The following is a 21919-nucleotide window of genomic DNA, read 5'->3' on the forward strand; positions in this document are numbered from 1 at the left end:
AGCAGAGTTAGTTACCCTGACATATATTGCCCTTGATATCTCGATAAATCATTTATCTCAACAAATACAAATCTCTCTCCAAGGTTTCACTCAACTCAGCAAGCATGTCAAATCCAAAGCCATTTTAAACCTCTTTATGAAGCATTTTCGTTATTTTCCAGGTCATTCATCTCAGGATTGGAACAAATGAAAGATTTAGAAACGTGTTGTTTTGTGAATGACTAAAATAGTTAACCTCCAACATTGATGCTTTTAATTTGTTACACCTCTTTGTAATTGACCACCAAGGGATATTAACGATCAAGAAGGATCACCGAAGGCTAAGATCGTTATTAATGACGAAGTCGTGATTTCGTTTGCTCTCTAATTTGGACTTTCTCACTGGGTGCGGTTTTCCATTGTGTCAGGTTCTGAAGAGCAAGGTTCCTGCTACTCAATGTTTCTCAAAAGCAATATACCATCGGGATCGGTACGTTCGGAGCTGTGCTTCAAGTATCTGGACTAATTGCTCCTTGTTGGCTGCATTCTGAACGCCATTACACCTTTGGCACTTTCGTCAACAGGATCTTTGGTCAAGGAACAGATTCTTTGGTGGTGGGAGCTGTGAACATGGCATGTGGGAATAACAGCAGGGATCCAACATCAGCTGAGGGTGAGGACCAGGAAAGCTTTGGTGTTTCTCTTTAGCGAGTTTTGTTTTGTCAAAAATGGAAATGATACACACACACACACACATATATACACACATATATATATATACACACACACATACACACATCATATGATTTACAGTGTTGGTGCTGCCATAGCAGTTTCTTGGCATGGTTTATGCTGGATGGGTTGCCATTGCCTTCCCAGCGGTCATTCAGGGCAGGAAATTTTTTCAGGGTTCTGGCGATAGCTCAGCTACTCTTTGCGAAGGACACTGTGGCATCGTTAGCATCCACCAACTGATGCTGGCAGTTTAACGTCCATCCAACGAATGGCACACATATTGATGTCTCGCTCTGCCTGTGAAACAACAGGATGTTGTGCCTAACTTGGTCATTTGTCCTAGCTTGTCCAAGTTTTGTAACTTGTCCTGAATATATATATATATATATACACACATTGTATATATATATATATATATATATATATATGTTTTTTTTTTTTTGTTTGTTTTTTTTGTTTTTTTTGTATACTGAATCGAGGCTCGTGAAAGAGCTAACATTTATTTCACAAACAAATCAACCAGACAAACAAAATATACAAAAAGAGGGAGCGGAAGACAAGATGGGGAGAGAAGGGGAAGCACACAACCACAACATTTGAGAGCAGGGAGAAGTGTGGGAAGGAGAGGGCTTGGGGGGAGGAGGCGTGGGAAGGGGGGGGGGGGGGGGAGAAGTATAAAACACAAGGGGACCGAAATTAGCGGGGGTAGAAAAGATCAAGGTTTTGGATGAGGGAGGATAAGAGATGGTGGTGAACAGCTGTTTTAAAGACCTGGAGGGTGGAGTGGGATTGAAGAGAGTGAGGGAGTTTGTTCCAGAGGTGGGAGAAAAGAGGAATGAAGCAGTGAAGGTGAGCAGAAAGTCTTGATTTTGGCAGTTTAACCATAAGAGGGTTGCAGGCAGATCTTGTGCGACCTGTAGGAATATTTGGGGGACAGAGCCCAGAGAGAGCTGGGGGGGGGGCAAGGCCAGAGAGGAGTCGGTAGAAGACGGAAAGACCACCAACCTGCCTGTGGTGAGTGAGTGAAAGGCCCTTGGAGTTAGCTTCATCGCGGGAGATTCCAATGATTCTGAACGCTTTGGTTTCAACAGCGTGAAGACGAGCTAGGTGTGAGGCAGGAGCACCAGACCAGAGGGGAGAGCAGTATTCCATAGAGCTGCGGATGAAAGCCTTGTATGTGGTGAGGAGCTCAGGTGTGCCAAGGAAGGACTTCGCACGACGGAGGATGCCCAGTCGGCGACTGGCTTTGGAGGCCAGATTTGAAATGTGGTTTTCCCAGGAAAGATCATGGCAAATAGTGAGACCCAAAAGCTTGAGTGCCAGAACTTCTTGGAGAGGATTATTCAGAAAGTGGATGGGAGGGTTGTCCAGTCGGTCTTTTCGGAGAGACATCGTAAGATTGTGAGATTTATCAGGATTGAAAGACATGTTCCATTTGTTTGCCCAGTCTGTGATTTTGTCCAGGTCTGCAGAGAGTGAGGAGGCTGCAGACTGCCGATCTGAGGGATGAGGAATGGAGCGACAGAGAGTAGAGTCGTCAGCAAAGAGATAGAGAGGATTTTCAAGAGAGTCAGAGAGATCATTGATGAAGACCAGCAAAAGCACAGGGCCCAGAACACTACCTTGGGGAACTCCAGCCTGAACAGGATAGTTAGGTCCAAAATTTCAATTCCGTGACCATTTTCTGGCTAGTAAGGTTTGACGATTGATTTGACTTCTATTGACATTTTATAACAAAAATAGCGTCTATGTCCCTCCCAAAAATCCCGGCATTTTTCGCCAGAGGCCCGAATCCAAGATGACCGCCGGCACTATCTTGAAAAATTTAGTTTTGAACCAGAACACCTAGAATCACGTACAAAGACACTTTTTTGGGTAATTTGACCACGAGGATTCCGAATCTGACATTAATTTGACGTTATGACATTATTTTGACCCAGAAATCCAAGATGGCCACCATCCAGTAGAGCGAAAATGCAACTTTTAAATGGGAGAACATATGATCATGAATTAACACATTATTTTGGCTAAATCTATACTGGCCACGGAATTGAGGTCCTGATTAGTGAATTGCTATTTTCTTGTTTTTTATTTGTCTGTGTGTGTAATGTCATATACTTATTTCTGTATTTCCAGGGAGTATACGAGCGAATGAGATGGCACTGAGAAGCGCAGTATTCAGAAGATACCTGTCAAGAGAATGTCCACCGTTCCGTGTGTCCTCCAGTGTGGCGGGCTTTGCAATGAAGCCACTGATGTCGTTACCTCCGTTGAGAGTTGGGAAAATCTCAAGAAAAAAGCCCTGTTATGGAGCGGTCTTCACAAGTTTGGAGACGTTTATGCAACAGTCAATTGGGATAATGGTCCCGGCAGACAATGTGTCCATAAATCATGTAGGCTGACCTTATGGAATGCTAATAAACTGGAGCAGGCCAAGACAAGACAGAAAAAACGAGAAGTCAAGGAATGCCAATCTCAGTCTTCGTCCATGTCTGAGGCTTTACCCCCGGCTGCTTCTCTACCTGCCAAGCGGCTGCGATCAAGTGTAGAAGGGCTGATACATGAAAGGGCATCATACGAAATCAGGGACAGCTTTGATTCTGGGTGCTTTGCCGACTCCGGTTTACAGAACCAGACACATTTTGTTTTTTCATGTATCAGCCCTTCTACACTTGATCGCAGCCGCTTGGCAGGTGGAGAAGCAGCCGGGGGGAAAGTCTCAGACATGGACGAAGACTGAGATTGGCATTCCTTGACTTCTCGTTTTTTCTGTCTTGTCTTGGCCTGCTCCAGTTTATTAGCATTCCATAAGGTCAGCCTACATGATTTATGGACACATTGTCTGCCGGGACCATTATCCCAATTGACTGTTGCATAAACGTCTCCGAACTTGTCAAGACCGCTCCATAACAGGGCTTTTTTCTTGAGATTTTCCCAACTCTCAACGGAGGTAACGACATCAGTGGCTTCATTGCAAAGCCCGCCACACTGGAGGACACACGGAACGGTGGACATTCTCTTGACAGCTATCTTCTGAATACTGCGCTTCTCAGTGCCGTCTCATTCGCTCGTATACTCCCTGGAAAGACAGAAATAAGTATATGACATTACACACACAGACAAATAAAAAACAGGAAAATAGCAATTCACTAATCAGGACCTCAATTCCGTGGCCAGTATAGATTTAGCCAAAATAATGTGTTAATTCATGATCATATGTTCTCCCATTTAAAAGTTGCATTTTCGCTCTACTGGATGGTGGCCATCTTGGATTTCTGGGTCAAAATAATGTCATAACGTCAAACTAATGTCAGATTCGGAATCCTCGTGGTCAAATTACCCAAAAAAGTGTCTTTGTACGTGATTCTAGGTGTTCTGGTTCAAAACTTAATTTTTCAAGATAGTGCCGGCGGTCATCTTGGATTCGGGCCTCTGGCGAAAAATGCCGGGATTTTTGGGAGGGACATAGACGCTATTTTTGTTATAAAATGTCAATAGAAGTCAAATCAATCGTCAAACCTTACTAGCCAGAAAATGGTCACGGAATTGAAGTTTTGGACCTAACTAGGAAGAGGAGATGAGAGAAACCCATTCAGGGCCACACGTTGACTACGACCAGAGAGGAAGCCCGCCAATACATACATATATATATATATTGTTGTGGATTTGTAATTGTTGTAAAGATCACCCTGTAGCGGTTACCGCTGGATGCACACAATCGCCTTGCACCGGCCAGAACACGGCCAGACGCGCCTCTCCCGGGCATGCCCGGACTCGCTGTTCCCGGGCACGCCCGAACCTCCCGGGCACGCCCGGTCTCGTCTTTCCCGGGCTCGCCCAGAGCGTCCGGGCATGCCCGCTATCGCCTTTTCAGGGCTCGCCCAGAGCGTCCGGGCATGCCCGCTATCTCCTTTCCAGGGCTCGCCCAGAGCGTCCGGGCATGCCCGCTATCGCCTTTCCAGGGCTCACCCAGAGCGCCCGGGCACGCCCAGCCTCGACTTGCCAGGCCGCAGCCAAACACGCCCGGGCAGGTCCAGACTCGCCTTTCCAAGGCTCGCCCTTGACACCCGGGCATGCCCGGTATAGCTTTTGCCGGGCAAACTTCCCGACATAAATGTGTATATATTGCTGCCCGATAAACGGGCTTGTCAGAATACCTGAGCTGTTTTGTTTCAATAAAGCAACTCGGACGAATTCCGTCTTTGGTCGCGTCAATTCTTTCGACTCGCGTTGGAGCGCAGTTCCTTCAACCCTTTGTAAATGTCATGATCGTTGTAAATACCTCCATAATTGTAAAGGTCAAAGGTCGTCCTTAAGGAGCTGCGCTCCAACCCGAGTCGAAAGAATTGACGCGACCAAAGACGGAATTCGTCCGAGTTGCTTTATTGAAACAAAACAGCTCAGGTATTCTCACAAGCCCGTTTATCGGGCAGCAATATATATACACATTTATGCCGGGGCGTTTGCCCGGGAAAACCGAGACCGGGCATGCCCGGGTGTCAAGGGCGAGTCCTGGAAAGGCGAGTCTGGACATGCCCGGGCGTCCTGGACGCGGCCTGGCAAGTCGAGGCTGGGCATGCCCGAGTGCTCTGGGCGAGCCCTGGAAAGGCGAGAGCGGGCATGCCCGGACGCTCTGGGCGAGCCCTGGAAAGGCGAGTCTGGACATGCCCGGGCGTCCTGGACGCGGCCTGGCAAGTCGAGGCTTGGTGTGCCCGGGCGCTCTGGGCGAGCCCTGGAAAGGCGAGAGCGGGCATGCCCGGGAAAGACGAGACCGGGCGTGCCCGGGAGGTTCGGGCGTGCCCGGGAACAGCGAGTCCGGGCATGCCCAGGAGAGGCGCGTCTGGGCCCGTCCGGATGAGCCCGGCATGGCGATCGCGCCCTGGCCGCGTCCTGGCAGGTGCAAGGCGATTGTGTACATTCAGCGTGATCCGCTACACACGCCCCTCCAGAATCGACCTGCACCGGCAGGGTGAATTTAAGGGGGGTCCGGATGACCCGGCCGAAGCGACCCCTGGAGAGTCGTGGGGAGGGGGGGGGTCCGATCTGGTGGTGGGTGGTCGAGCGGGGGGAACTGTAGACGGGGGGCGGCCTCGCCACGGAGGAAAGGCCAACCGTGGTGGTCGGTCGACATCCACGTGCGCCGGTTTGAGGCGGTCCACAGTGATCCGGTCCGACCGGCCGCCGACGTCGACGATGAAGGACTTGTCGCCCCGTCGCAGGACCCGGAAGGGCCCGTCATACGGCGGCCGGAGTGGCCCCCGGTGCGCGACATGATGCACAAAGACGTACTCCGCTGTGCGAAGCGCCGGGTGGACGTAGGACTGGGGGCCACCGTGGCGGGATGTTGGCACGGGGGCAAATCGTCGGGCGGCCTCCTGGAGGTCCGAGCGCTGGTGTGCGGCGGACCAGGGACTGGTAGCGTCGGGCACAAACTCGCCCGGGACGCGGAGCGGCTGGCCGTAGACGAGCTCGGCGGCGGACGCCCGGAGGTCCTCCTTGGGGGCCGTGCGGAGGCCCAAAAGGACCCACGGCAGCCGGTCGGTCCAACCGTCGTCCTGAAGGCCGGCCATGAGTGCGGCCTTCATGGAGTGGTGAAACCGCTCGCACAACCCGTTGGCTTCGGGGTGGTAGGCCGTGGTGCGGCGCAGCGTGACCCCCAACGAGCGGGCGACCGCGCCCCAAAGTTCGGACGTGAACTGTGGGCCGCGGTCGGACAAGATGTCCGCCGGTGCGCCGAAGCGCGTGACCCAGGTGGCGATGAACGCCTGCGCCACGTCGGCGGTGGTGGTGGAGGTGAGGGGCACGGCCTCCGGCCACCTGGTGGTCCTGTCCACCATGGTGAGCAGGTGGGTGAACCCCCGCGATGGGGCAGGGGACCCACCAGGTCCACGTGGACGTGGTCAAAATGCCGTGCAGGCACGGTGAAAGGTGCTAGCGGGGCCTGGGTGTGGCGGTGGACCCTGGCCCGCTGGCAGGCCGTGCAGGCGTTGGCCCAGTCGCGGACGTTCCGTCGAAGGCCGTGCCAGACGAAACGCGCCGACACCAGCTTCTGAGAAGCTTTCCGGCCCGAGTGAGAAAGGCCGTGGATGGAGGCGAAGATGCGGCGCTGCCAGGAAACGGGCAGGATGGGGCGAGGCTGGCCCTGGGAGACGTCGCAGAGCAGGACGGTGCCCGCGAAGGGGATGTCGGCCAGGCGGAGGCCCGTGTCCGCCGCCCGGAGGGCCTGCACCGAGGTGTCGATGGTCTGGTTGGCCGCCATGAGCGTGAAGTCCACGCCGAGGTGGACCGCGTTCGCGCTGGCCTGAGAAAGACAGTCGGCCACGGCGTTGTCTTTGCCGGCGACGTGCCGGATGTCCGTGGTGAATTCCGACACGGCGGAGAGGTGGCGCTGCTGGCGGGCCGACCACGGCTCCGTGACTTTGGCCATTGCGTAGACCAACGGCTTGTGGTCGACAAAAGCCGTGAACGGGCGGCCCTCCAGGAGGTGTCGGAAATGGCGAACGGCCAGGAATAGACCGAGCAGCTCGCGGTCGAACGTGCTGTATTTTAACTCGTTCGGCTGGAGCTGCCGGCTGAAAAAAGCGAGTGGCTGCCAAACCCCGTCCACCCATTGTTCATGGACGGCGCCCACCGCGTAGTTGGAGGCGTCCGTAGTGAGGGCGATGGGCGCGTTGAGCACCAGGTGAGCCAGCAGCGTTGCGTCGGCGAGGGCCCGTTTTGCGCTCGCGAAGGCCGCATCCATGGACGCGGACCAAACTATGTCATGCTTGGCCGGCTTGCCCCGGAGGGCCTCGTAAAGGGGCCGCATGAGCTGAGCAGCGTGGGGCACGAATCGGTGATAAAAATTCACCATGCTGAGGAACTCTTGTAGGGCCTTGATGGAACGGGGAAGCGGGAACGTGGTGATGGCCTCGACCTTGGTCGGCAGCGGCACGGCCCCGGTCTTGGTGATGCGGTGGCCCAAAAAGTCAACGGTCGTCGTGCCGAAGTGGCATTTGGCTGGGTTGACAATTAAGCCGTGCTCGCTGAGGCGACCGAACAGTGTTCGGAGGTGGAGGAGGTGCTCGGCGTGGGACGTGCTTGCGACGAGGATGTCGTCCAGATAGACGAAAAGAAATGGCAGGTCGTGCAGCACGCCGTCCATTAAGCGCTGGAACGCCTGGGCCACGTTCTTGAGGCCAAACGGCATCCTCAAAAATTCGAACAGGCCGAACGGCATGATGATGGCCGTCTTTGGGACGTCGGCCGCCCGGACAGGTACCTGGTGGTATCCCCGTATCAGGTCAATTTTGGAAAATATGACCCGTCCCGCCAAATGGGCGGAAAAGTCCTGGATGTGCGGGATCAGGTACCTGTTGGGGGTGGTAGCGTCGTTGAGGTGGTGGTAGTCACCACACGGGTGCCATCCGCCCCCCGGCTTTGGCATGATGTGCAGTGGTGAGGCCCAAGCGCTATTGGAGCGCCGCACGATGCCGAGGTGCTCCAACGCGTCGAACTCGGCCTTTGCCACAGCGAGCTTGGCCGGGTCGAGGCGGCGGGCCCTGGCGTAGACCGGCGGGCCCGTAGTGGGTATGTGGTGCTCGATCCCATGCCGCACTGCGACGGCCGAAAACGTCGGCCGCGTGAGGGCCGGGAATTCCGCGAGCAGGCGAGCGAACTCGTTCGCCGTCGGGAGGGCGCTCGCCAGTTCGGTCGGCGTGGAGCTGCTCATCGTGCACGCCAGGGAGCTGAAGGTCTCGGCGTTGACAAGGCGACGACGTTTGACGTCGACCAGCAGCCCGTGCGCGCAGAGGAAGTCGGCGCCCAGCAAAGCCATGGGGACGCAGGCGGTCACAAAGGTCCACTGAAAGCGCTGGCTGCCGAAGCAGAGGGTGACGTCGCGCGGGCCGAAAGTGCGTATGGCCGAGCCATTAGCAGCGACCAAAGACGGGCCGCAAACGGCGTTCCGCCTGTCCTGCTCAGAGGCGGGTATGACGCTCAGTTGGGTGCCGGTGTCACAAAGGAAACGCCGCCCGGACGCTTTGTCCCGAATAAAAAGCAAGTTGCCCGAGTGGCCGGCACTCATGGCTGGGAATGAACACCGGCCTGGCCGTTTCCCGACTTGCCGAAAGTGCACGGGGGTCGGCACGTCCGAGCCTTGTGTCCGAACCTGGCGTGGTAATAACACCACGCCTGGTCAGGTGGAGGCCCCGGCCGTCGTGTCGGAAGCGGTCGGTGCGGTGTGGCGGCCGCCAGTTGCACCGGCAGTTCGGCCTCCAACCGCGCAGGGCGCTCGGGCGTCGTGGGCATCGCCTCGGATGGCGGCAGGCTCCAGGTAGCCACGCCGATGTGTTGGCCCGCCGAGGAGATCTTATCGGCTTCCCTGGCGAGGGCGCGGGGATCGGTGATCGACGTGCCAGCCAGGGCGGGGCGTACCGGGTGAGGCAGCTGGTGAAGGAACAGCTCGCGGAACAGAAAATCCGGAGAGTGCTTACCGAGCAACGAGAGCATATAGTCCATGCGCTCGGACGGGCGCGTGTCGCCGAGCTCGGGCAGGTCGAGCAGGCGCCGTGCGCGTGCCGCCGGTGAGAGGGCGAAAGCGTCGAGGAGGAGCGTCTTCAGCGCGTCATACTTGTCGGCACCCGGCGGGTGCTCGAGGAGGCTCAGGGCGCGGGCCGCGGTGGCGGAACCGAGCGCTGCCACGACGTGGTGGAAGGAAGCGGGTGTCGTCCGCGGTGATGCCTCGCAGGGCGAACTGGGAGTCCGTCTGGGCGAACCAAACAGCCGCGTGAGCCTCCCAGAAGGTAGGCAGTTTAAGAGTCACTGCCGTGTCCATGTCGGTAGGTCACCAGTGAAGGAGCTGCGCTCCAACGCGAGTCGAAAGAATTGACGCGACCAAAGACGGAATTCGTCCGAGTTGCTTTATTGAAACAAAACAGCTCAGGTAATCTCACAAGCCCGTTTATCGGGCAGCAATATATATACACATTTATGCCGGGGTGTTTGCCCGGGAAAACTGAGACCGGGCATGCCCGGGTGTCAAGGGCGAGTCCTGGAAAGGCGAGTCTGGACATGCCCGGGCGTCCTGGACGCGGCCTGGCAAGTCGAGGCTGGGCGTGCCCGAGCGCTCTGGGCGAGCCCTGGAAAGGCGAGAGCGGGCATGCCCGGACGCTCTGGACGAGCCCTGGAAAGGCGAGTCTGGACATGCCCGGGCGTCCTGGACGCGGCCTGGCAAGTCGAGGCTGGGCATGCCCGGGCGCTCTGGGCGAGCCCTGGAAAGGCGAGAGCGGGCATGCCCGGGAAAGACGAGACCGGGCATGCCCAGGATGTTTGGGCGTGCCCGGGAACAGCGAGTCCGGGCATGCCCAGGAGAGGCGCGTCTGGGCCCGTCCGGACGAGCCTGGCATGGCGATCGCGCCCTGGCCGCGTCCTGGCAGGTGCAAGGCGATTGTGTACATTCAGCGGGAACCGCTACAGTCCCCTTAATTAATTCATCGCATACACCTAGCCAATCTTAAGCCCTTCTAAGTAGTTATCTCTTTATTCTATGTGAGTTTAAGGCTCTGTTGGCCATTAATTGACACTCCATTGCACCGAATCAAATAAGAATAGCTCCCCTTCAGTAATTACATTTCCCAGCCCAAACTCCCTCTCTGGGTAAAGCAGCTTCACAAGCGTGGGGTGCGCGCCCTCTCATTTCGCTGCAAATAGTGAATACGTGCTCCGTGCTCTGTTTGAACAGGAGGGGCGGGGTCGCCGGGAAGAGGCAAGCCCAGGGCGCGCCACGAGGGGCGGGGCTGTTCAGCCCCATGCCCAAATAAGGGAACAAGCCCGTAGCTCGCCACGAGGGGCGCGCCGTTCGGCGCCATGTCCAAATAAGGAGGCAAGCCCGTGGCATTGCCATATAAGGTCACAGAGCATGGGGGGGGGGGCGGTACCGAAACCGACGAGGGCGTGTCACACCCGCGCTTGAGGATGATAGATGCGTGCAAAGATCGCGCAAGAGAGAGATGAGTAAGGGAGCCCCACGAGCAGTTCTACAGAAGGAGTTCTGAAGGGAGAGTTCTGTGAAGGGAGTTGCTTGAAGGTTCATGAGAGGTGAATAAAGTAGGTACAAGGTCGGTGAGAAGGCACGAACGAGAGGCGTGATCTAGCAAGACTGAGAGAGAGAGACGTGAGGGGGTGCCTGTATTGCGGCAATAGGCCGACACCCTCTAGGCCCTATCGCCGGTCGGTGAGACGCGAGGCTGTGTTTGCCGGGTTTTCGCCTCGACCCCAAAGCGTGGATCGGAGCGCGCGCTTGGAGCCGGACTTCGACGCCTACCATCTGCCTGGACCCTCCTCTGCCGTCCCAAACCATCCCTGCCTTTCCATCCTTTTGTGTACGTGAGTTTGTTCTGTGTGTCTTGTCCCTGGGTATTAATTAAGCTTGTATAAGTTAATATTTGCACTGTGTCACCTGCTTTTTTCCATTTTCCCTGTATATAACCTTGACTGCTCCTTTTGCTTAGTGTGTGTAAATAATAAATCCTGTTACTCTTCTGTACGTCTTCTTCTTCCTCTTTACATTCGGTCGCTTTAGAGGTTTCCAAATTGAATACCTGTGGCGCGATTTCGGCCAACGTCCAGGAATCGGGTTAGTCGGGGTAACTGTTCGGCCGTGGTGCCATCCGCTCGGCAAAACAACATCTTATCCGCGGTCCGTAACAATTGGTGTCTGGGAGTGAGATTCGAGGCCCGAACCAAATTTTTAAAACGTCTAAAAGAAAAAAATTTGGTCAAAATTTGGAGCGGCCGAAATTTGTTTTTTTAAATCCCAAATTGAGTCGTGCCATGGATAGTCAAGGCGATCGGATGCTGGTGGGGGTAGAGATAGACGGGGTAGAATCGACCCAGGACCTCGGGGAAATGTATGTGGAGGAAAGGGAGGAGGAGAACAATGGCAATGTGGTTGAGGGGGTTTCAGGCGCGCAAAATGACGCCCTCGCGCACGAGGTTACGGGCGCGCAAAATGGCGCCTCGCACATGGCTACGGCGACCGCGCCCGCGACCGTAGCAGCGCCGCCGATGGATTGGGGCCTATTCATGCTGCAAATGCAGGCCCTCATGGAAGAGAACAGGGGGCTGGGAGACCAAATTGGAGCAGTGAGGGACGAAGCGAGGGCTGATAGTGAAAAAATGGAAAACAGAATGATGGGGGCAATGAGGGACGAAGCAAGGGGTACCGGTGAATGGTTAGACAATAAATTTGAACGGTTAGACAATAATTTTAAGGGGTTAGACAAGAAATTTGAGGGGTTACACAAGAAATTTGAGGGGTTAGACAAGAAATTTGAGGGGTTAGACAATGGGATAGAAGGAGTGAAACATGGGTTAACGGGGGTGGAAAATAGAATGGCTGCCCAGGAGAATCAGATGGAGGGGGTGAAAAATGGGTTAAGGGGGTTAGAAAACACAATGGACGACAAATTGCGGCAAGTAGGGGAGCAATCCGCCCGGGAAATCAAACGGATGGGGAACCAGATAGAGGAGGTGAAAATCGGGTTAGAAGGTAAATTGGATGCTCAGAGGGATGAATTGGGACAGATGAGGGTGGCATCTACAAAAGAGATGGAGGAGATGAAGGAGGAGATACGACGAGGTGTAAGCGAGGAGGTCTCGGGGGTACGCGAGGAGGTAAAGCAAGGTGAAAAGCGTATGGAGAAAGAGGTGAGGAATAATACGGCTAGGTTACAAGGGGGCATAGAGGACCTGACGCAGGAAATAGAGCAGCTGACGGTGGGACAAAAAGAACTAGTGGATCAAGTAGAAAAGAACACTGCGGTACTAGGAGGGTTGAAAGCGACACAGAAAGACATTAATAACGAATTAATAGCGACACAGAAGGAATGTCAGATGGTACGTGAGGGACTGACAACGAGGTTGGACGAGGTGACAGAAGTAATGGAGACAAAGGACCGGGAGGTGAGGACGCACATAGAAACGGTTAAGGTAGCCTTAGAGGACGAAATTGAGGAGACGCACCGGGAAATAAAAGAGGTGAAGCAAAAATTAGAGAAGGTGGAAGAGGGGGTGAGTGAAATTAAGAAGAGACGGAGGGAAACTAAGAAAGAGATAAAGGAGGAAGTAATGGAATTGGTACAAGGTCTGTGCTCGAATCATGATGGTGTGCTCGCTAACCAAATAAAGAGTTTGCAGGTGGTGAAGGAGGTGCGGAGACGAGGTGCCAAGGTGAGTGGCGATATATTCGGAAATGTATATGATGCGAGGGGAGCTTCAGTCGGCTTGGGGGTTGATTTGGATCCGGGTGTTCGTGAGAGGCCGTTGGTGAAGTGTGCGACAGGTACGGTGTGCGAAGGAGGAGGTGTGCGAGAATTCCGACTCTGGGGTATGTGAGGAAAAGGTGCGCGCCAAGGAGTGAGTGTGCTGTCGAGAGTGAGTTGGTCGTAGCGCGTGTGCGAGGGAGCACATGGAAGCGCGGGATGGGGAGTGTTACAGAGGATGTAGCGCATGTGCGAGGGAGCACATGGAAGCGCGGGATGGGGAGTGTTACAGAGGATGTAACGAGAGAGTGCACACCTGTGGTGAGTGTTACGGAGGAAGTAACGGGAGAGTGTGGGCAAGAGGATGCACGAGAAAGGTGTGTAATGGATGGGTGCATGGGGAAAGAGTGCGCTGTCAAGAGTAAGGGAGAATGCACACCTGTGGTGAGTGTTACGGAGAGTGTAACGGGAGAGTGTGTGCAAAAGGATGCACGAGAAAGGTGTGTAACGGACGGGTGCATGAGGAAAGAGTGCGCTGTCAAGAGTAAGGGAGAATGCACACCTGTGGTGAGTGTTATGGAGAGTGTAACGGGAGAGTGTGCGCAAAAGGATGCACGAGAAAGGTGTGTAACGGACGGGTGCATGAGGAAAGAGTGCGCTGTCAAGAGTAAGGGAGAATGCACACCTGTGGTGAGTGTTACGGAGGAAGTAACGGGAGAGTGTGTGCAAGAGAATGCACGAGAAAGGTGTGTAATGGACGGGTGCATGAGGAAAGAGTGCGCTGTCAAAAGTAAGGGTGAGTGCGCGACCGAGTGTGGAGGTGAGAGTAGTGAGAGTGACACGGAGCGTGAGTTGGTTGTGACAGGTGAGAGAGGATGTACACCTGGAATGGAAGGATGCACACCTGGAATGGTAGAGCGCGTATGGGAATTCACGCTGGAATTGGTAGTGAGGCACGTGGTTGGGTGTGCAAGTGAGAGCACACCTGTGGTTGTCACAGAGGAGGTGACCGAGGAGGGGGCGTGAAGAGGAGTGTTTGTGAGGTGTGCAAACGACGAATGTGTGCAGAGGTGTGCGGTGGTCAGGTGTGTGACAAAGTCTGTGAGCGGAATGAGTGTACCTGGGTGTGTAAGAGAAGGTGCAATGACAAGTAGCATGGAGACGGCTGGATGTGTGAGCAAGGGACGGGCTGCGGGGTGTAAGCATGCAAGTGGAGCATCGACGCTAACCGGGTTAGCGGTTAGAGCGACGTATAGCCGAATCGGGCCTTCGGTGCGAACCGGGCAGCTTTGCGTGCCGCGGGGATCCGCGGCGGCTTCGAAAGAACCGCCGTGTGGGATTCACGCCGGGCCGCGCTTTGAACGGCCGCGTCCGTGCTCCACTAGGCAGAGCGGGCAGCCCGATAGGAAGGGTCGTCATGGCGACCCCTTTTTGTTGAGGCGTTCCGGCAGGTCGAGATCGGGCCATTGGACGGCTCTGTGCCGAGATGGTGCGTGGGATCTCGGCCCGGGTAAGTGTCCTTCCCTGCAACGAATGCCGGACGTATCCAACCGCCGGCACCAAGCAACCCGCATTCATTGCTCGGCTTTACGAAGCCGGACTTTGGAGATGAATTGGCGCACCGAGAGGCACTAGTGAGTAGACTGTGATGATGAGGGTAGGGGTTTGGACCCGAAATTGCAAAGCAAAAATTTGATGATTGGCAAAGGATTGGCAGAGTGATGATTGGCAGAGGATTGGTAGTGATTGGCAAATTTTTAATTGGCTGGAATTTGGTGTGCAAAATTGGTAGTGAGAGATACCCGATGTGGTGGGATGGCAACACTGCCATCTCTCACAGCGGGGGCAAAGGAGCACTAGATTTATGGGGTTTGGCAGTGAAAACTAGCCCGGGAGGGTTAGGATATAATGATAGGGACCTAGAGAAGATGACCATAGGTAACGTTAAGATTAGGTAGTGACAATGATACCTGTAGTGGGGACGCAGGTAGATTAGTGTGGATGATAATGACGTGGTATGTGCTTAGTTTAAAGGGAAGACGGGGAGCACTAAGTTAGCAGGGCAACAGGTAGTTCAGATGATGCCGTGTGTGAGGAACAGGTGTGATTGCACAGGTGTGCAACTGAACAGGTGTGTGGAGCAGTGTTTGAGTGAGTGATAGTGAGGTGTATTGTGTTGACCAAATGGTCCAGGAAGGAAGGAGGGTGCAGGTGGCACCAGGTGTGATTGCACAGGTGTGCAACAACAGGTGAATGGAGAATGGTTGTATGGATTACATGGAGTGTGGAGTATATGGAGTATTGGAATGGATGGTCATGGAGTAAGTATGATGGAAACTGTGGAGTGGAGTGGATGGTGCGAAGGTGTGAATGGGGGAAGGATGGACCCCCATCACGAATACCCGGGGAGGGTAGTGTAAGTGTTAGGTAGAGGGTACAGGTAAATTGTGGTTGGATATTGGCATCTGTGGTGCGTGGTGGAAGAAAGGTATTTGGATGGGTGCATTAGTGACGTGGAAATGGCTGGGCGTGTAGCCTGTTAGTGTGTGTAGTTGGTTTGGGCACTCCACCACTGTGAGGATGTCGGCCAGGTGAGGCCGCAGGTGGGCTCTGGGAGCCGGTAGAGTTGTTGTGGATGGGGCCTGAGGATCCGGAGGACGGACCCGGGTAGCCCAGTGCCAGAGGGCACCAAGGGGTGACAGAGCCAGGAGGGGCCTTCCCCAGTTAGTTAGGTTAGGGTGAGGAGCTAGGTAAGCTCGGGTGGCAACTGCAGTGGTGGAGGTGTGCAGGTGGGTAGGCCTGCTGGGAGAGCTACACGCCCCAGTCCTGAAATTGTGCAAGGGCACAGGGAGTTGCATCGGGGGAGTGAGACCCCAAATTAAGGAAGCACCACAGTTTGGTCAATGGGAATTTGGTTTTTAAAACCACATAGAGTAAGATTGCCAATGGTTTGGCAGGGAAAGACCCCGGGTAGTGTAAAGTGTGTTAAAGTAATTTAGAGGATAGTTAGGATTAGGAATCTCCTCGCACCATCTACATCCACTCACCTGGGATGACGTACCTCCACACCATGCCAGGTTGTTTTTATTATTTTTATTGGGAAAATGTTTGGAATGTGAGATGCATCATGACGTGGGTGTGACATTGTGCTTGATGTTCCATCTCTGCCTCCTTATGAGGATTGATGATGAATTGGGTGATGGCAAATTTTGGTTAGAGGGATTGTGGAGACGAATTTGGTATCGGGGAAATATGGGGAAGATGTGACGGTAGCGACGGATTTGTAAATGTGTAGATTTTGTAAATATGGGGTAAGGGCAAGGGTAGAGTAGGTGACAGGGGGGGTGACGTACGGTAGGGACGAGCTTTCTCACTTCGCTCTCCGTACGCACTTCGCCTTGCATTGCCTTATTGATGTGTACCCTTGTGACCTTACCCCTCGCTCATCTGTCTTTTCCCCCTTTTATCTCCCACATGAGGACCTGTGCGCCACTGGGCGCCGAAGGGAGCGTGCGTGAGTCCGCCATTGTGCGCCCGGAACTCCCAGAACCAGCTGTCTGCATCGATGCACCACATTATGGACCACACATCTGTGGCTGAGCACCACTTATGGACCCCATGGGTTGGGGCATGGCCCCTCTGCTGGAACCGGCCATGAAGGCCCGAAATCTTGCTGGCGGACCTTGGCCACAGGGCACCGATGCCCCACAGGTGAGCCATACATAGTTGGCCCCCTGTGGGCCATAAATAAAAGAAATGGACACTTTTGTGCAAGTTTTATTGCAAATAGGCCGCCAGCAAAGGAAGATGACAACACCAGGAAGATAGCAATAGCCAGCAGAGGGAGCCGAAGAGCAAGACACCACCAAGGGTTTGCTGGTTTTATTTTTATGAACTGAGATGACTTTGCACCGATTGGTGCTTGAGGGTGTTTTGGTGCGTTTATGGGTGCTTTCATGGTGCATTGATGCAGAGCAGACTGTCTCTCCCCCCCAAAAGAACAATCACAGGTCCTGGGTTAGTTTTGTAAATAAAGTAACGTCATTGTAAATAATGCTCCCCACCGTCAATGTATAGTTTGAAGACCATTCCGCAATTCGGTTAGCTGAGGGCGTGAGTCTGTTAGGTAGGGTGCAATGGATCAGCGGGACATATTTATTTATGTTTTAAAACTGTCGCACTCAGGGTCAGGTTAAATGTAGAGGGAACTACACCTACGTGCCACACTAAAAGTTAAGGTAAGAGGCCCGGGACGTGCCTAAGAGGAGGAGGGTGCAGTGTTGTGGATTTGTAATTGTTGTAAAGATCACCCTTTGTAAATGTCATGATCGTTGTAAATACCTCCATAATTGTAAAGGTCAAAGGTCGTCCCCTTAATTAATTCATCGCATACACCTAGCCAATCTTAAGCCCTTCTAAGTAGTTATCTCTTTATTCTATGTGAGTTTAAGGCTCTGTTGGCCATTAATTGACACTCCATTGCACCTAATCAAATAAGAATAGCTCCCCTTCAATAATTACATTTCCCAGCCCAAACTCCCTCTCTGGGTAAAGCAGCTTCACAAGCGTGGGGTGCGCGCCCTCTCATTTCGCTGCAAATAGTGAATACGTGCTCCGTGCTCTGTTTGAACAGAAGGGGCGGGGTCGCTGGGAAGAGGCAAGCCCAGGGCATGCCACGAGGGGCGGGGCTGTTCAGCCCCATGCCCAAATAAAGGAACAAGCCCGTAGCTCGCCCCGAGGGGCGCGCTGTTCGGCGCCATGTCCAAATAAGGAGGCAAGCCCGTGGCATTGCCATATAAGGTCACAGAGCACGGTGGGGGGGGGGGGGGGGCGGGGGCGGTACCGAAACCGACGAGGGCGTGTCACACCCGCGCTTGAGGATGATAGATGCGTGCGAAGATCGCGCAAGGGAGAGATGAGTGAGGGAGCCCCACGAGCAGTTCTGTGAAGGGAGTTGCTTGAAGGTTCATGAGAGTTGAACAAAGTAGATACAAGGTCGGTGAGAAGGCACGAACGAGAGGCGTGATCTAGCAAGACTGAGAGAGAGAGACGTGAGGGGGTGCCTGTATTGCGGCAATAGGCCGACACCCTCTAGGCCCTATCGCTGACCGGTGAGACGCGAGGCTGTGTTTGCCGGGTTTTCACCTCGACCCCAAAGCGTGGATCGGAGCGCGCGCTTGGAGCCGGACCTCGACGCCTACCATCTGCCTGGACCCTCCTCTGCCGTCCCAAACCATCCCTGCCTTTCCATCCTTTTGTATACGTGAGTTTGTTCTGTGTGTCTTGTCCCTGGGTATTAATTAAGCTTGTATAAGTTAATATTTGCAGTGTCACCTGCTTTTTTCCATTTTCCCTGTATATAACCTTGACTGCTCCTTTTGCTTAGTGTGTGTAAATAATAAATCCTGTTACTCTTCTGTACGTCTTCTTCTTCCTCTTTACATTCGGTCGCTTTAGAGGTTTCCAAATTGAATACCTGTGGCGCGATTTCGGCCAACGTCCAGGAATCGGGTTAGTCCGGGTAACTGTTCGGCCGCTGTGCCATCCGCTCGGCAAAACAACATCTTATCCGCGGTCCGTAACAATATATATATATATATATATATATATATATATATATATATATATACATACATACATATATAAAATATATATACGTATATATATATATATATATATATATATATATATATATATATATATATATATATATATATATATATATATATAAGTTCAAAACACACCTGGTCACAAGTGTGCCGCACTGACCCGGTCCTCAGTCGAGGTCCTCAGCATCATCCCGTTTCGGCCCTTCAACCTCGATACGGTCAGCTAAGGAGGGCCAGCAGGGGCACGTACACATCCACATGCAGCAACTGCATCTGGATGCGTACATACCCCCACCCCCAGCCAGTGCAAACAACAACAACAACAACACCAACAACAACACCACCTCCACATCCAGAATCCACAGTACCAAACAAACATGGTGGAACACTCAAACACCCACCTTTATACCCTTCACCACTCACCAACAAAACAGACCAGATCATTCGCACACACACATACGTACAGAACACCAACCAAACAACCGCCTACACTTACATCATACACCACTCAACACACAAAAACACACACTCATGCAAAAATTAATTCATGCAAAAACACACACCCTCACCCACTCACTCATATACACAAAATAAGAAGTAATAATGGTACAAAAATAAATAAATAAAATAACACACACACACACAACCAACCTACACCGTTCGACGTGCCTCCATAAACTTCCTCCATATCCAAAATGAGCCTTTCAAGGCAACCTGGGCCACCTTGTCACACATCCTCCTTTCTGTCCCACACACTCCCAGCCTAGCAAGAAATGCAGAAAAGGAATTGCCAATATACCCTCTACACCCCACCTCAAATGGCTGACACGAAACTCGCCAACCCTTCTCCCGGCACTCTGCCTCCAGCTCACTGTACTTTCCTCTCTTCCTCTCGTGCACCTCCTCCATGTTCTCTTCTCAAGGTACCGACAACTCCCCTAAGATGACCTGTCTTGTTGCACTTGACCAAATGACAATGTCAGGCCACAACCTTGTCACACAGATCTCCTCTGGGAATACCAATTGTGGCTTTAGGTCAGCCACCACCTGCCAATCACAAGCATCTGACAGCCCTCTTGCTTTCCACCTCCTCCTCCTCTTTCCACCTCTTTCCACTTGGCCCTCTTTGACAAACCACACCTCTCCCCCATCAGTCTCCTTCTCCACTCTTCTCTCTCTCGATCTCAGCACCTCTTGTTGCACCATCTGCACCACCACGGCCAGCACCTGATCATGTCGCCACCTGTATCTTCCTGCTGCCAATGCTACTGAGCATGCTGTATGTTGAAATATGTTGAAAAAGTCAAAACTTTACATGGGGTGTACTTACTTTTTCACGTGACTGTATGTATTTCTTTGGTTTGCAGTGAAACAAAACCAAAAAGGTGAAAACATTACTAAATCTTAGCTTATTCCACTCAGAAACCCTAAAATGGCTCGGACAATATTATTGGAACCTTTTAGAATAACAATATTATTGGTCTGCAAGCCTTGCATGGAGATTTCCATGGATACCATAATAGGAGTGTTTGTTGAGCCGAGCGGGGTGCCAGACAGTATCTAACGCACGTGATATGTCAAGGGAGACAGCTCTGATTTCCTGTTTGGCATTAAGGACCTCCTTCCATTGTTGAGACAGCAGAAGCAGCATGTCCAGAGTAGAATGACCTGGTCTGAATCCAAATTGATGATCGAAGATCAAGCCATTGGAGAGGAGGAAGGATTTGATGTCAGAAGTGATGATTGATTCCATGACCTTGCTGATTATTGGGAGCAGGCTGATTGGTCTGTAGTTGCAAGGATCTGCTTTTACACCTTTTTGTGTAAAGCTGTAATGTTGGCTGATATCCAAGAAGATGGCAGATGCCTTGAGCAAAAGAGAGGGTTAAAGCGCGGCGTTACGCGCGCTGCTTGTGAGCAAGGAGGAAGCGGACAAGCGGTAACATATAAACGTCTTTATTGTAAGACTACACTGTAACACTGAAAATGCTCCGGGCTGGTCGCCCGGTGTATATCATGAGGCCACGCCTACCCCTCGGGCGTGGCCACCGCCCACTTGGTGCGTGGAATGATGTCACCACGCCAGTGGGCTTTTGTGTCCGCCACACGCGCCCCCCCAGAATTCCCGCGCACCTGGAGGGCCAGTTTGCGGGGCAGACGAATGACACGGCCGAAGCGCCCCCTGGCGATCGGCGGCGTCCGGGGTGCAGGGATGCCAGGTGGGATGCCCCTGGCTGCCCCTGGGATGGGTGCAGGACCGGGGGGCGGCGTGGCGGCGGGGCTGGGCGGTGCCGGGGGTCCGCCCGCAGGAGGGCGGCCCCGACGTGGGGGTCGGGCCACTGGCGGTGGATGGTCCACATCGAGGTGGGCCGGCTTGAGGCGGTCTACCGAAACGCGGTCAGGAGTACCGCCGATGTCCAGGGTGAAGTGCTTCGCCCCGGTCTCCAGCACGCGGAAAGGCCCGTCGTACGGGGGCCGCAGTGGTGTCCGATGGGCATCGTGGCGGACGAAGACGTACTCCGCCGTGCGAAGCTCCGGGGCGACGTGCGTCGGTGCGTGCCCGTGGCATGCCGTTGGCACCGGGGCGAACCTCTGGGCGGTCTCTTGCAGAGCGGAGCGCTGCTGTGCCGCGGACCATGGTGCTGTGGAGTCGGGGAGGAACTCGCCCGGCACCCGCAGCGGTTGCCCAAAGACCAACTCCGCCGCGGATGCGCGCAGGTCCTCCTTGGGCGCCGTCCGGAGGCCCAGCAGGACCCAGGGGAGCCTGTCGACCCAGCCGCCATCACGGAGGGTGGCCCGGAGCGCGGCCTTCAATGAGCGGTGAAATCGCTCACACAGGCCATTAGCCTGGGGGTGGTAGGCCGTGGTTCGGTGCAGCCGGACCCCGAGCCCCTGCGCAACCGCCCCCCAGAGCTCCGAGGTGAACTGGGGGCCGCGGTCGGATGAGATGTCTGAGGGGGCGCCGAACCGGGCGACCCAGGTGGCGATGAAAGCCTGCGCGACATCGGCCGCCGTTGTCGACGCCAAGGGCACGGCCTCCGGCCACCGGGTGGTGCGGTCCACCATGGTGAGGACGTAGGTGAAACCCCGCGAGGGGGGCAGAGGTCCCACCAGGTCCACGTGGACGTGGTCAAACCGGCGTTCCGGCACCGTGAACGGGGCCAACGGGGCCTGGGTGTGCCGGTGCACCTTGGCGCGCTGGCACGCGAGGCACGTCCTGGCCCAGCCGCGGACGGCCTTCCGGAGGCCATGCCAGACGAACTTGTCGGCGATCAGCCTTTGGGAGGCCCTCGCGCCCGGGTGGGACAGGCCGTGGATGGCGTCAAACACCTGGCGCTGCCAGCCCGCGGGCAC

At 54.2% G+C, this 21919-nt stretch overlaps 1 protein-coding gene across 1 annotated transcript in view; it reads left to right on the forward strand.

Annotated features, from left to right (window-relative positions):
* The window catches only part of LOC137432462 (zinc transporter ZIP4-like), a 93345-nt gene that overhangs the window by 6539 nt on the left and 64887 nt on the right, over nt 1-21919 (forward strand). Inside the window, exons 2-3 of the mRNA XM_068124421.2 lie at nt 408-469; nt 564-652. Of these exons, the coding sequence (XP_067980522.1) occupies nt 408-469; nt 564-652 (151 nt within the window). The remainder of the gene's footprint in view (nt 1-407; nt 470-563; nt 653-21919) is intronic.

Source organism: Myxine glutinosa, chromosome 8 (assembly GCF_964187855.1).
Source record: "Myxine glutinosa chromosome 8, kmMyxGlut1.1, whole genome shotgun sequence".
Classification (NCBI taxonomy): Eukaryota; Metazoa; Chordata; class Myxini; order Myxiniformes; family Myxinidae; genus Myxine; species Myxine glutinosa.